The following is a 12,829-nucleotide window of genomic DNA, read 5'->3' as shown; positions in this document are numbered from 1 at the left end:
CCGACCCCAGTCGCACACCTGCACTGCCTTCCTAGCAACCCCCCACAATTAGGGACTTTTCTTTACCCCTACAGTTCCACCACTAGCACTTGCCACCCGATGTCTGCACTACCCTTGCAACTGCCACCAGCTGGCCGGATGCTACTTATTATTTATTTATTATCCCATGTACTGCACGGTCTCTTTCCCCTCGCCTCTGCACTTTCCTCCTTCCCCCTTCCCATGCACTTGCGCGCTCAATGACACCTGGCCTAGTAGGATCATGGTCTGTCTTCTCTCTGTTCCCCCTCCCTTGCCTCGACGCGCCTTGAAAAAAAAAAAAAAAAAAATTATATATATATATATATTATGATATGATAGATGGCATTTAGTTTTGAATATATAACATCTCAGCATCGGTCTGTCAAACTGCTGAGCTACCCTGGTAGGCTTCTACTGTACATCGTGTCCATGGATCGCTTAATGTACTAAAGGTGGGATTTGGAAAGAAGCCAAGTGAAAGAAATTGCACCATTTTTTAAATATTATTTTGAACATTTCCAGGCAAGCGGCAGTGCTACTGTGATATTTTCATTGCTCGTCACAACGATCCTGATCCTGCCCCAGCCCCTATGACATCTCTGGAAAACAAGAGCAGCTTGCTTAAGCTAGACAGGGTCGGGGGGCGCACAAGGCCAACTCTGGTACTACAGGCAGCTTGCAGAAGCAGAACAGGATATTGACATCTGTCAGGGAATTTACAAGCAGTTCCATGTGGCACAGCAGCCAAGCTCCCTGCCCGCAATTGGGACAACCAGGGTTCGCATCCTGATCAAGGAAAATAGCTGCAAAACACAGCATTGAATAATTTAACTTTAAAAAAGTGTTTATTTTTCAGCATTTCCAGCACGAGCGACTGAAAAGGCTCAGGCGAGCTACTAATCGCCCGCAATCGACCGTTTGGCGAGCTCTGCTCTACAACAACTGCATAACACGTCACAAACTTACATGGCAAATTGCAGCAGAGCTCCAGGAGGAATAGTTTATACCAAACCTCCAGGAACAGGAAAGTAGATCGATAGGAAACTGCAATTTTTGTATGGAATTTAATCCCGGTAGCACCATGAGTTGAGTAAGGGGAGTTTTGCCTAGGTCCTCTAGGCCATTCTGGGAACTACATATTGACTTTGGTGATATGCTTGTAAGATGTAACAACTACCAGTACCTTATAGTGCTAGTATGTCCATTCTCCCAGACGAATGAGGTTGGTCCCTGCATACACCCAGACAAGTCAGCAGCAACATTTCTGGTGAGGGAGTAATTTCCATGGTGGGAAATTTGAGGTCTTGAAGTCAGACAATGGAATCCAGTTTTGTAATGAGTGTTCTCAGAAAACACTTAGCTCTTGGGAATCAAGCACAGTTTCTGTTCAGTGTACCACCCACAGGGCAACAAAATCGTGGAACAGTTAAATGGGGTTCTTAAGGTCCTGTTAGCTAAGATGTGTAATGATTTAATCAAACCATGGTTACACTGTCTGCCTTTAGCATGGTTTTATTGGAGGAATCAAACAGGGAAAGAGCACCACCTCAGTCCTCACGAGATTGTGAAGGGGCGTAAATTACACACACCGCTCTCGCTTGCATGCACAGCATCAGATGCACATAAGACCGTAGAGGTCGTGGGTGAGGAGTTTAGAGAGTACCTTAGGGCTTTAAACAAAGTGTCAGATTTATATCTTCACAGGCTGCGTCTTCTCATGAACAGCCTACTGTAGGAAGCAGCAAAGAATCAGACGATCTGCACAATCAACTACTACTCTTCAAGAACTGGATATTTATCCAAGCCTTTGTTCAACGCTGAAATGAGCGTTATTTCCATGGGCCGCACCATGTGATTTTCGCAACTCCAACTGCTGTGAAAGTGGAGGGCAACAAGAGCTGGGTCTATACCAGCGACTTACAAAGAGATACTGGTACCCCCTACACCGACACACAAGCAGGCTTAAAGTTTAGTATGCCCTAACGAGTCGAAGTTCATTCCAGTGGAAGGTGCAGATTAAATCCAGGAATGTAACTTTTTCAAGAAGAAAACAATGGATTTATGTATATTAGGGTGATTGTTTAGATGTCTCGTTTCTTTTGTCATCATGTTCAAAGATGGCAAATAGTATGGATGTGAATGCTTACATGCATCTAATCTTACAGTTTGAGGGCATATTATTAAGATCACAAAGAAATGCTGTGGCCGATTTCCTGAACAAGAGGACGATGACAATGTAGACCTGATAGTAGATGCTCATGATAACAGATAATGTATGGCATAGCCACATGAGGAAAGTTGGGCGAGATCTGTAGGATTTAGCTACATCGCTTGCTCATCCCCCGGTTTCTGGTGTCCCTAGAGGGTTTATCCTGGAAGAAATAGTTAGACACGCTGTCTAGTGCATCTAGCTTTGTGCACGGTCTGAGGGCAGTTCCAAGGGCAATCAGTCACAGTATCCATTTTACCTGTTGAAGAATGTTCAGCTACAGATCGTAAAGAGCAGACGGTTTGGTGTATGCAAATTGAGTTTAAAGGGGTTATTATCATAAATAACCAATGGAGCAAGGGGTGCAGAGTTGCAGAGCGGGAGGGGTGAGGGGACTCTCAGAAGGGGGTTGCACATGAACACCAAAGAATGTGGCAGAAATAGTTACATATGACATGGCTCAAGGAGCCAGAAAAACCTGTTAAGATACAGACACTCAACCATTTTCCACTGTGTTTTAAGGGCGATGGTACGGCGCTTGTTGGCACAAATGGGGACTGCAGCTGCAAGCTTCACATCGCCGACCTGGCTGGAGATACAGCCGCAATTCTTTACATTTTTGGGACTTGCGGACCATACGCCTACAGGCAGTTGCCTCCAGCCTGGAAAGGTGTGTGCAGTTTCACCACGTTACATGTGCCTGTCTTCGTCATTCCCGAGGACCACTTAATCCTTGCTGACCTGATATTCAAAGTCACATCTGTGCCCCTTGCGTCTACTTTATCATCACACATGGACATATCAATGAGACTGTATGATCACGGAAGAGGGACTATTGCGACCGACCAAGCAGTCCAACTATCTTTTCGGTGGTATCATCAAAAGCTTTAATGAACATCCCTGAACGGTAACTGCTGTTTTGTCACACAGAGGTCTTCTTTTCGTCCCTCCTGTCACCCGGCATCCAAGCCGCAACAAATTCCAAGTGGCGCCAGGTGACCCGGTACGAACGTCTGCTATTTGTCAATTTGTCAGAATCAGCATTCAGTGCCATCAAAGAAAAACTGTGGACCCTGAGGCTTATAACTTTACAGAAAAGGTATATCCTTAACCTCCTAACAGCTATGGAGGGAGGGGTCTGCCAGAAAATGGGGTCCCTGACTCAGACTGTTGCCGCTGTGCACAAGCTCAGAGTGATCACGGAGAACGAGGCAGGCGTCACAAACGACCCATGGTTGGACAATTTCTTGGGTGCCGTCTTGGATGAGCCTCGCTGGGAAAATTCTAATGCCCATTTGTCTTTTTTCTTATTATCTTTTATTCCTGTGTGCAGACTGTGATCCAGGTAGTGCAAGCAGTTGAGAGGGGAGACTCGGCATGGAGGGTATTCGGAGGTCCTAGAGCATGCGAGTGTACTAGTGCATGAAAAGATAACATTGTGCATGCTTTTGTTAATTATATTGGGTAGTAGAGGGTTGAAAGGGATCTCCTCCTTTGTGGGGAAAGACGGCACTGTGTAGTATCATAAGAGTTTTAATAAAATATTCAAGGGAACTCCCGTTAGGAGGAAAGATCTCATAAGAAGAATAGAATTGGTTGGGGAACTCTTCTTATGAGAGGAAAGCCAGTGCTGTGTAGAGGTAGAATATTAATATGTTTTGGCCCAATGAGTGGGGCCGAGGGGATATTGTCGTAGATAGTATTGAATTCTGATGTTTGTAGGCGAGACCCTTTATGTTTGTAGAAGTGTTGGGGAAGTTTTCTTAAAATCCACTTTGCGGCAAGACTATAAAACTATCACTTGGCATACAGGTCCCCAACTCATAGTACAAGTCTGTACTACCCAAAGTATCTTGGTAGAATGGCATAGAAGCCAGGCTAATCTTAGGTAGAGGATGTGAGCTGGAGGCAAGTACACTGAACCCAGTAAATACAAAAGTCCAAATAAACTCTTACACACTGAAAGTTATATTAAAATATGTATTTTATATACACAAGGCAGATAATACTTTCAGACTAACCAATACACATAGGAATCGCAATACTTTTTAAAGGTGACTGCTTCAATTATAGTTGCTCGTGGTTGCAATTGTTAAAGAGAATGATAGTGACAGTTCTATGGTGTTATCGGTACTACTGTGCATTCGCATGGTTTACAGATAAACAATTGCATTCATGTAGTAAAGTCACATCACACAAAGTCTGGAAGGAAAAGGATAGTTATTCACACTTGAGCAATATTATATGTTCTAGTAACACTTTTCAAAGATTCTAATGCTTTGTAAGTCCAATACCTAACTAGCCAAAAGTCAGTTTCGGAGTAAAACAAAAAGTCTTATGTAGCAGCAGGAAAGATAAAGTTCCTTAATCACTACAAATCAAAATGCTTAGCAAGATAACAAGTTATAGGGACCCTGCAAAGGACACCCTAAAGGACACAAGCTGTTAAGCCGGCACAAAGGTATGGGTGGACCCCGAAACACATTGCATTGCACTCCAGTCACACTGGAGTGACTCTTTGGCTAAAGGTAAGTTCTACTTTCAGCCCCACAGGACCGTTGGTTAGAGTAAGTAAATGCAGCTGGATTCTTTCCTGTGCAGCAGCGACAGCCGGTCTCCCGATTCCTCGTTCTGGTGACGAAAGGAAGGTCTCTGAATGGGATGTCACAGCAGCAGTTGCGAAAAAGGCCCCCTCAGCCTGAATGTCCTCTATCTCTCATGTCTGTCTGCAGTTTTGGTGCCTTTTTATCAGCTCCAACAAAGGACTGTTATCGCCTGGTCGATCTTCCTCGGTTCTTCAGTCCTGCACTCTGGTGAGGGCACTTGGATGAGTGTGATTGTGCTTCTGGAGATCCAACTGGAGCTCAGCAAAGTTCTGGGCAGTTTCATCCACGACAAGATGTTGCACTGCAAGTAGATTGGAGGTCTCCTGGTATTTGCAGTTTGCAGCCCTGGAAGGTCACAGCACCTCGGGAGATGGCTCGATTTGTAGTTTGATTTGGGGCTGGTTGGTCCCACCAGCCAAAGGGAAGAATGTGTCCTTTTCAGAGCTCCTCGGTCGATATAAAAATGGGGTCAGGATAACAGTGGTCGCTTCTTGGTTAGTGGAAGGGTCTGCAGCAGTCTCTCGTCTTCAGCATCTAATCTTCTGTTCCACAGATCAACTTGCCTTCTACCTCCTGAACCTCACCTTTTATTTTGTTTTCCCATTCACGCCTCTGCAATCTCTCTCAGCAGTTTACAGAAATGAGGCGGGTGGCTGTCCAATCAAGACAACCAGCCTCCGAGTGGGAATGGTTTCAATTCAGGCACTCTGGCAGACAAAGCACAGGGGAGTGGCAAACTCCTCCCCTGCTTCCTGTCCTCACAGACACACTGGAGCCTAGGCAGGGAACCCAAAGGGAACCCGCCAAAGGCAAAATGCACTCAGACCTCCCCCTCACAGAATGGTAGAAGGGGTAACAAAGGACAAGGCTACAAGAAATAGTGAAAAGAAAGAAGCCACCATGTTAAAACATAGGTGACCCTATTGTGCACAACCAAAACTGTGAATACAGTCTGTGGTAGAAAAAAGAAGAAAAAAAAAAAAAGAAAACAAATATCACAATAGTTGGTAGAACACGGTCACCGCTACAGGGTTGTCACAGGAGCAGTGAGAAGGGGGATACTAGGTATCCCCTTAGCACTCCACATAAGGTGGCGTGTGCTAATCTCTCATAAAAAAGTTTTAAGGAAGGATACAAAGTATCCCTCTTTCCTTAGGAACCGTAGTTCTTAGTGAAATGTAAAGAATCTCAAAAGGAGAATCCAAGGGTCCCTAGCAACAATACACACAGGGTGCTGTGCTGCAAAATGTAAACACAGATGCCTTAAAGAGATAGGGAGGAAAGCACACTCCATAGAAAAAAGTAAAACAGAAATTACATAGTTCCCAAGAAGTCAGAGCAAATAAGAATGAATTTGAGGGAAAAGGCTTCCCCTCATTCAGGATAGAAAGAAAAAGGTCCAGGAGGTCCAACAAACAGTGCTGAGGGGTCTCACTAGAAAGGGGGGGGTGGGGGTGAAGGTGTCAATCTGGAAAAATTAATACCCTTCATTTGAATGATAGACATAACTTGATGGCCGTGGGCCAACCGTCTTATGCACCGAATTATAGAAATATAAACTGCTATGCTGGACCAACAAGCGGCCATTTTAAATGTAGCAAGAATCGCCATTTTGCTTATTAACCATTGCTCATTGCTTTCGGTCTAAAAACTGCTTTGCAGCTTGCAATTCTTGCGGATTCTGCTTACTCTGCTCAACTGTTAACATTGTTGTCTGAATATGAAAGGACAAGGTCGCAGGGCTAAAGAGTTTGTTGAAACTCCTCATGAGTAGCCCACAGAGGAATGCCCACGCTCCCTCTCTGTAGCCTTGGGAGAGAGCTGCAGGGCATTTAATCACTTCACAGCTGCCAGCCAGTCTCGTACGATGGTAGAATATGTTAAAATAAAACAGCTGAAGGCTTGAATTATGCTCTCCCTACGACCCCCCCCCCCTCGCAAAACCCTGTAGAACGGGTCGGCTCCCTGGACACCAAAAGTACCTCATAGATAGCAAAGCTTGGAATGTGGCTCTTCCCCCGTGTGCAGCTTGCTTCCAAGAACAGAACCACCGTGTTCTGTTCAACAACTAAAAGATGCCTCCGCACTCTGATTGCCCATTGTTACTAGAATAGACATCGAAAGTGTCATGATCATCATACTCGTCGGATATGTCCATCGTCATCCCGAGTTCAAAGGAACTTAATAAAGAGGGGTGTTGAACATGACATTGCTGATTGTATGATATGCATTTTGTATATATGTAACTGATGTACGTAATTCGCTCTCTTGCGTCCCTCGAAGTCTAGAAAAAACACGTCGCTGGGCGTGAGATCAGAATTGGCCAATTGATACTATTTTTTGCTTGCAATATACCCTAGCATTGGGAATTTGAACCTCGTGTCTGGCACATCTTTTCGTGTATGGTTATTGCCTTGTTTCCATAGCACGAGGGACCCCTAGGGGCCCCTTTCAAGGGGGTGCGGGAGGGGGGGGGGAGTGAAGCATAAAACTGATAAATCTCCCGAACAAGGAGTATAGTGGATTTGTTGAAGTGTAGGATTGCATTACAGTTGTTACGGTGGTGTGGCTAAGTGTACTGGATCGAGTGAGAATTTATTTGGTTGCTGTGAGACGTGTGTGAAAAACCTGAAGATACAACTACCAGGGATCTTCTGTTCAGGTGGCCAGGGAAAGGTCATCACTTTTGGATTCCGACCCTGGGGGTGGACAATTGAGGGAGGATCCTTGGGGATTGGAGAGAGGATACCTGAAGTCGAGAATGGTATCCCCCCCCCTTTTTCTAATACTGACCTACCCTTGCCGCCCTTAGCCTTAATGGGCTATAGTCAATCTATCATTCTTGGTCATTTTCCTTTATGTACTGAGAAGAAGAGACAACTAGGAGCAGTGCAGGTTTCCTATTGCCAACACCACTAGAGGGCAGGCAAGTCACAATAATTGGTTTAAACAAGGTCAGGCGATTGGGAACACCTTGTTTCACCTGAAGCCTATTATGAATGAAAGAGTATAAAATGTGGATGTCAGAGAGGGGTGAGAGAGGCCATAGATGCAGGAGCAGACCGAGAACAGAACCAAGTTTATGCTGTGCTGATGGGCGGGAAGCTGAAACGCTAAGGTGCCCGCTGAAGATCCCGGGAGTCTTGCCGAACAGACCGAGCAAGACAGAACTCTTGTGGAGGAAGGCAGAGAGCAGAAGCTGCTGAGGAGAGGAGGCAGAGTCCAGCACGAAGGCAGGCATACCGGGAAGGAAGAAGCCGGTGAAGTGGCAGGTTGCTTCTCCCGTGTGGCGGAGGGAAGCAGCCGGCAAGTCGATTCTCCCGTGTGAAGAGGGGGGTGGGGGAGAGACACCAGGCGGAGTAGTAACCCAGTAAGTCTCTCAAAGAGACTGGGAACTCTAGGGCGCTTCAAGGGGCTGTTGAGCCCATGTAAGTAAACCTTGTGATTATTGAATGCCGAACTTGATGAAGGGAGCCGTTGAGCACAAACAAGAAATACTTACATCTATTAAATACTGAATTTTTGAAAGACATTCGAGCTCACACAATGTAAAGCTATACATCCTGAATATGGAACAGGAAAGCTGGATTAGAGTGAAATCAATTGAATGCTGCAATACTGGATACATTAAATGACAAGGAACTTGCTACGTGAATAAAACTACAAAGTGTTAACTATAAGAACAGTCTGGGGAAATTAAGTCTTGCATGGTTAGAAACACTTGGAAAGGCATCTGAAAGTACTACAAGGAAATTAAAGCACTGTCATGTGGATTGAGCCTTGGGAAACACACGATTGCTTGACCTGTGATGGGTGGACCGTGTGGTCTGGCAACTGCGCCTAGACGAAGAACCACCAAAGGTTGAAAAGCAGCATCATTGGTGAAATTAACCAAAGGAAGGGTCAAGTAAATCTCATGATATTTTGCAAACTGGTAAGCAGAAGAACCAAGTAAACTATTGAAATGAAATCTTGGGGAAGGGAACCCAGAGAATAAAACTTGGAGAATATTCATCTTGGGCAAGGGAAACCGGCGACCGGCAAGTGATGTGAACTGCGATATTTGTGAATCTGCAAAAGGGAACCTTAGAAATTGTTCAGTCCTCATCGTTGGCACTGTATTGATCTTAAAACAGAACTTTAGAAGAACTTAAATTACCAATCACTGAACATTTACTTCAGAACACTTATATTTGGTTACATTTCCCCACTAGTTTTGTTGTAGTTGCGAGAACAAGCATAGGTTTTTTGACACAGACTTGACTTTTGATTTTCACATAGACACAGATTATTCTTTAGATTCCTTTAGGCGTTAAACCATCATGATTATTAATAAATCTTTATTTGAATGTATCTGTTGACCGTCATCTCTCTTGATAATATGCTTGTCTCACACGTGGGAAAGGTGTGGGGTGACTGGAGGCGCCGTGAACGGTTGAACGTTGGAGGTTTTCAAAATTGCTTTGGTAATTGGGGGACTGTTGTAATACGATTGGTGTTTTTCCAAATTGGGTTATTACAGTGCCGCAGAGGCACAAGGATACACAACCCCGTTAGAATAGTGTTGTGGACACAGAGGGGAGGGATGGGGTTAATTGGTATTATGGAAACTCTGTTAGAGCACTGTGCAGTACATTTCCACGGTATAGAGATACAATAAAAGTACCACAGAGTAGATGCAAGACACAGCAAGGAAAATGTTCAAATCGTGAAAGGCATATTGTACAGAACATGTACACATACTAATTGGCCACGCAACATTGTCAACCATTTTAAGCACTGTAGTGCACAACATGCTGCCATGTGGGACCAAAAAGATATACAAATAAAAAGGTACCTCTTGTGGGTGTTATTTAGTACGGGGAAAAGATTCTAAGGAAAAATAAATTTTGCCTAACCTACTCTGCTTAAAGGAGGGAATAGTGCTTTCAACGACTCCAATGAGGGACATAACCCCCTGCACTGGTAGTCTTCAGGACTGCAGTGTCCGTAAAATTCAATTAGTTAAATCAATGAGTGATGTTTAAAAACCACACTCCCAAAATTAGGCCAGTGTGACCAAATAGTCTGCAGGTCCAATTTAAATGGATGGCAAAGCTGCACACAGAAACCTTTCTCATAGCAATAGCATCATCTACAATCACAAAAAGAGTAAAGAAATATCCAAAAATGAATATTGAAACAAGTCTTTATAGGAGGAAGTATTAGAATAATAAATCCTTGCTGTATTCCGTGAAAACCTTACCTCTTGTGGCTTTCAAGAAAAATACTTCCTGTGCCTGTGCCAACATTATAAGACTGAGTGTTCCAACAGTATCTGGAGAGATGTCCACTGTCGGCTCTCGACTTACTGCAGATAAAACAGTGTCTTTAAGATGTGCAAAGGCACCACTTGCAAGCTGTTAAAAAGATAAAACATAACATTAGTCATATCAACACAAGAAGCATTTCCGTGAAACAGTTCTGTCATGTTTGTGAATTGGCACTCTGCACAAATAAAGGTAGTTTAAAACACAACGTATGCATCCAGAAAAGAAATACAAGCAAGAAATAATTTGAAGGTTGACTCTGAACGAGTATGTTTGAGCATATAAAACGCAACAGCACTTTTTTAAAACGAAATTCTAAACGTAACAGTTCTAAAATGCACCCATTGAATGGTTTGTATACCACTAAATTGCACCCAAAACATCTCTTACGTGAACTCACATTAGAGGTATCTTTAACATTAATATAAACCAGGGAACGCAGGAAGGGTGGTATTCAAAGACGATCTAAAGAAATGTCATGTATAACCAACATGATAATGTGTCTGGGAGTCATTTAGCAGTATTATAGTCATGTGGATAAGATAAAATTGCAAGAGATACCTCTCCCTTGATTTTTCAGATCTACTTTCTACAAATGAGTTGCAACCATTTACAGAAAGAAACAGCTTATGCTTTGGGCTTCAACCAGGAAAAACGAAATGGTTAACATGTGCCACCATTGTATATCACCAAATTACTGAATGCAAGCAAACGTCCAAGGCCAAATGATAATGATGTATTATATAGCGATTAAGTGCTTTATATAGAACAAATATACATACAATATCACCCAACATGTGTTGGTACTCAGTTATAGACCTCAGAAAGATGAAAGGCTGAGTTGACCTTGTCGGGATTAGAACCTGCAACTTGCAGATCAAACGCACATCGCAGCAGCGAGGGCTCAAACCACTGAACTATCCTACCAGCTATAGCTATCTTACCAGTTATAGCAAAATGAGCAATTACATTTCTGAAAAATAAGTTAACATTTTTTTAAGGGGTCGCGGATGTGACCCCTGGCGACCCTCAAAGGACGTCTTTCATTGTGCAATGGTGTTTCTCAGACTTCTGGGACTATGGTAATAACAGATGTACTCAGATTATTGTGTCACCTCTCAATGCCCACAATGCCCCAAAATTGCTGTTTGGATTGAGTCGGTTAATACAAAATGCAAGTGAAATACCTACAGAATGTAGAAGGAAAGGGGATGAGCATGTAGTTAAGGTATGGAAAAGTCAATGCCCTCTGCCTCCTGGACTCAGTCATGGACAAATCGCTAGCACTTTTATCTAAACCTTTGTCAGTGCCTTAGGGCTAAAAAGGAAGAAAAGTAATCCATGCATCTTCGAACTATGGTGGGAAAGCATGAAATGTTATGAATATTTAAAATTAAAAAAGCAGGGCATGGCCAATATGACAGTGTGCAGTCATGTATAGAAAGAGCTCCGGGAACCAGGCTCTCCAGCTGTTCTATCGCGTAACCACCCCCACCCCATGGTTTGCCAATATTGGACCATCACATTTAGCAAGGAGTGTTGACAGCGCACCATGTTGCTTGGTGGCCGAACTCCGTTGGTGTGGCAGAGGAGAAGGGCTAATTGAGTGGATCCCCACAAGATTGTGGCTGCCGTCCGAGTGCAAGGAGGGAGGGGGCTTGCCCATCTCCAGAGAATAAGTTGGGGGAGAGTAGATGCCATTGGGTTGCTCCGAGATCCCTGAGGTGCTTCTACTATAAATAGAAAACAGTCTTAGGATGGTGAGGAAAATTCAGTGAGCAATTGTCATGCTAAGGTAAATTAAGGTAGACACTGTTGGCCAAGGGTCAATCAACGTTTATCCGGTATAAACAATTAACGTCCATCAAAAAATAAATAAATGCTATAAAATTACACCGAGGGAGTTGGTGTATTAGTTTGCATATAAAATAGCATGTTCCCTGTTGGTGGCTCCTCTTGCCTGTGGGATTTTTGTGCTGTTACGGAGCTTTGGTAGCTGCAATACAAAACAGGGAATCGGGTTGATGGTACCTGCACTGAGTGGCTTGGTACCTGCCAATAGAGAATATTGGATAGAGACTCAAACGCCTTCAGACTTGGAGGCCAGCAGCAATAATTTCCCCATCACAAAATTACCAGAATGCGCAGAGGAGCCAAGAATCATTCCCTGTGCATTTCTTGGAAATTCTTTGGAAAAAAGGTTCAGCAGTAAAGGCATGGCAGCAGAAACGTGGAACAGAGGCACACAAGCCCAGATGAGAATACCCCTTTGACCAAAGACTTTCTCATTGATATTCTCCAATCATCCAAGGATGTCACCAAAGATGCCATAACAGTTCCAAGTACTTTGCGAGCTGAACTGACCAGTACAATAGCTGAAAATAAAGATTACAACACAGAGAGAAAGTAGATCGCAGTGAAAACTGCCTCGGACGACCTGGCAGTTCAGTGCTGAGAATAACTTTAAGTGAAAGAAACAAGATGCTCCAATTCATCACTCCAGTTGAAATACAAAGATTTAGCAAACCACATTGGCCACGATCAGATCAATTTAGTAAAGGAAGGCTCTGAACTGAATAACAGGATTTACTGTGTAGCAGGGCTCTTGTCAGGTTCTGGGAAATACAAACAATGGTCACAAATCGAAATCAGTAAAGTCCAGTAGGTGGAAATATGAAGGAAAG

At 43.7% G+C, this 12,829-nt stretch overlaps 1 protein-coding gene across 2 annotated transcripts in view; it reads right to left on the bottom strand.

Moving 5' to 3' along the window:
- The window catches only part of PDCD6IP (programmed cell death 6 interacting protein), a 1,152,781-nt gene that overhangs the window by 993,125 nt on the left and 146,827 nt on the right, over positions 1–12,829 (bottom strand). For both annotated transcript variants that reach the window (XM_069613187.1, XM_069613188.1), the window contains exon 5: positions 10,082–10,235. In XM_069613187.1, coding sequence (XP_069469288.1) covers positions 10,082–10,235 — 154 coding nt within the window. The remainder of the gene's footprint in view (positions 1–10,081; positions 10,236–12,829) is intronic.

The sequence above is a fragment of the Ambystoma mexicanum genome, chromosome 5p (assembly GCF_040938575.1).
Source record: "Ambystoma mexicanum isolate Mex_15411 chromosome 5p, UKY_AmexF1_1, whole genome shotgun sequence".
NCBI classification, from domain to species: domain Eukaryota; kingdom Metazoa; phylum Chordata; class Amphibia; order Caudata; family Ambystomatidae; genus Ambystoma; species Ambystoma mexicanum.
This window is presented reverse-complemented; position numbering and strand designations above follow the sequence as displayed.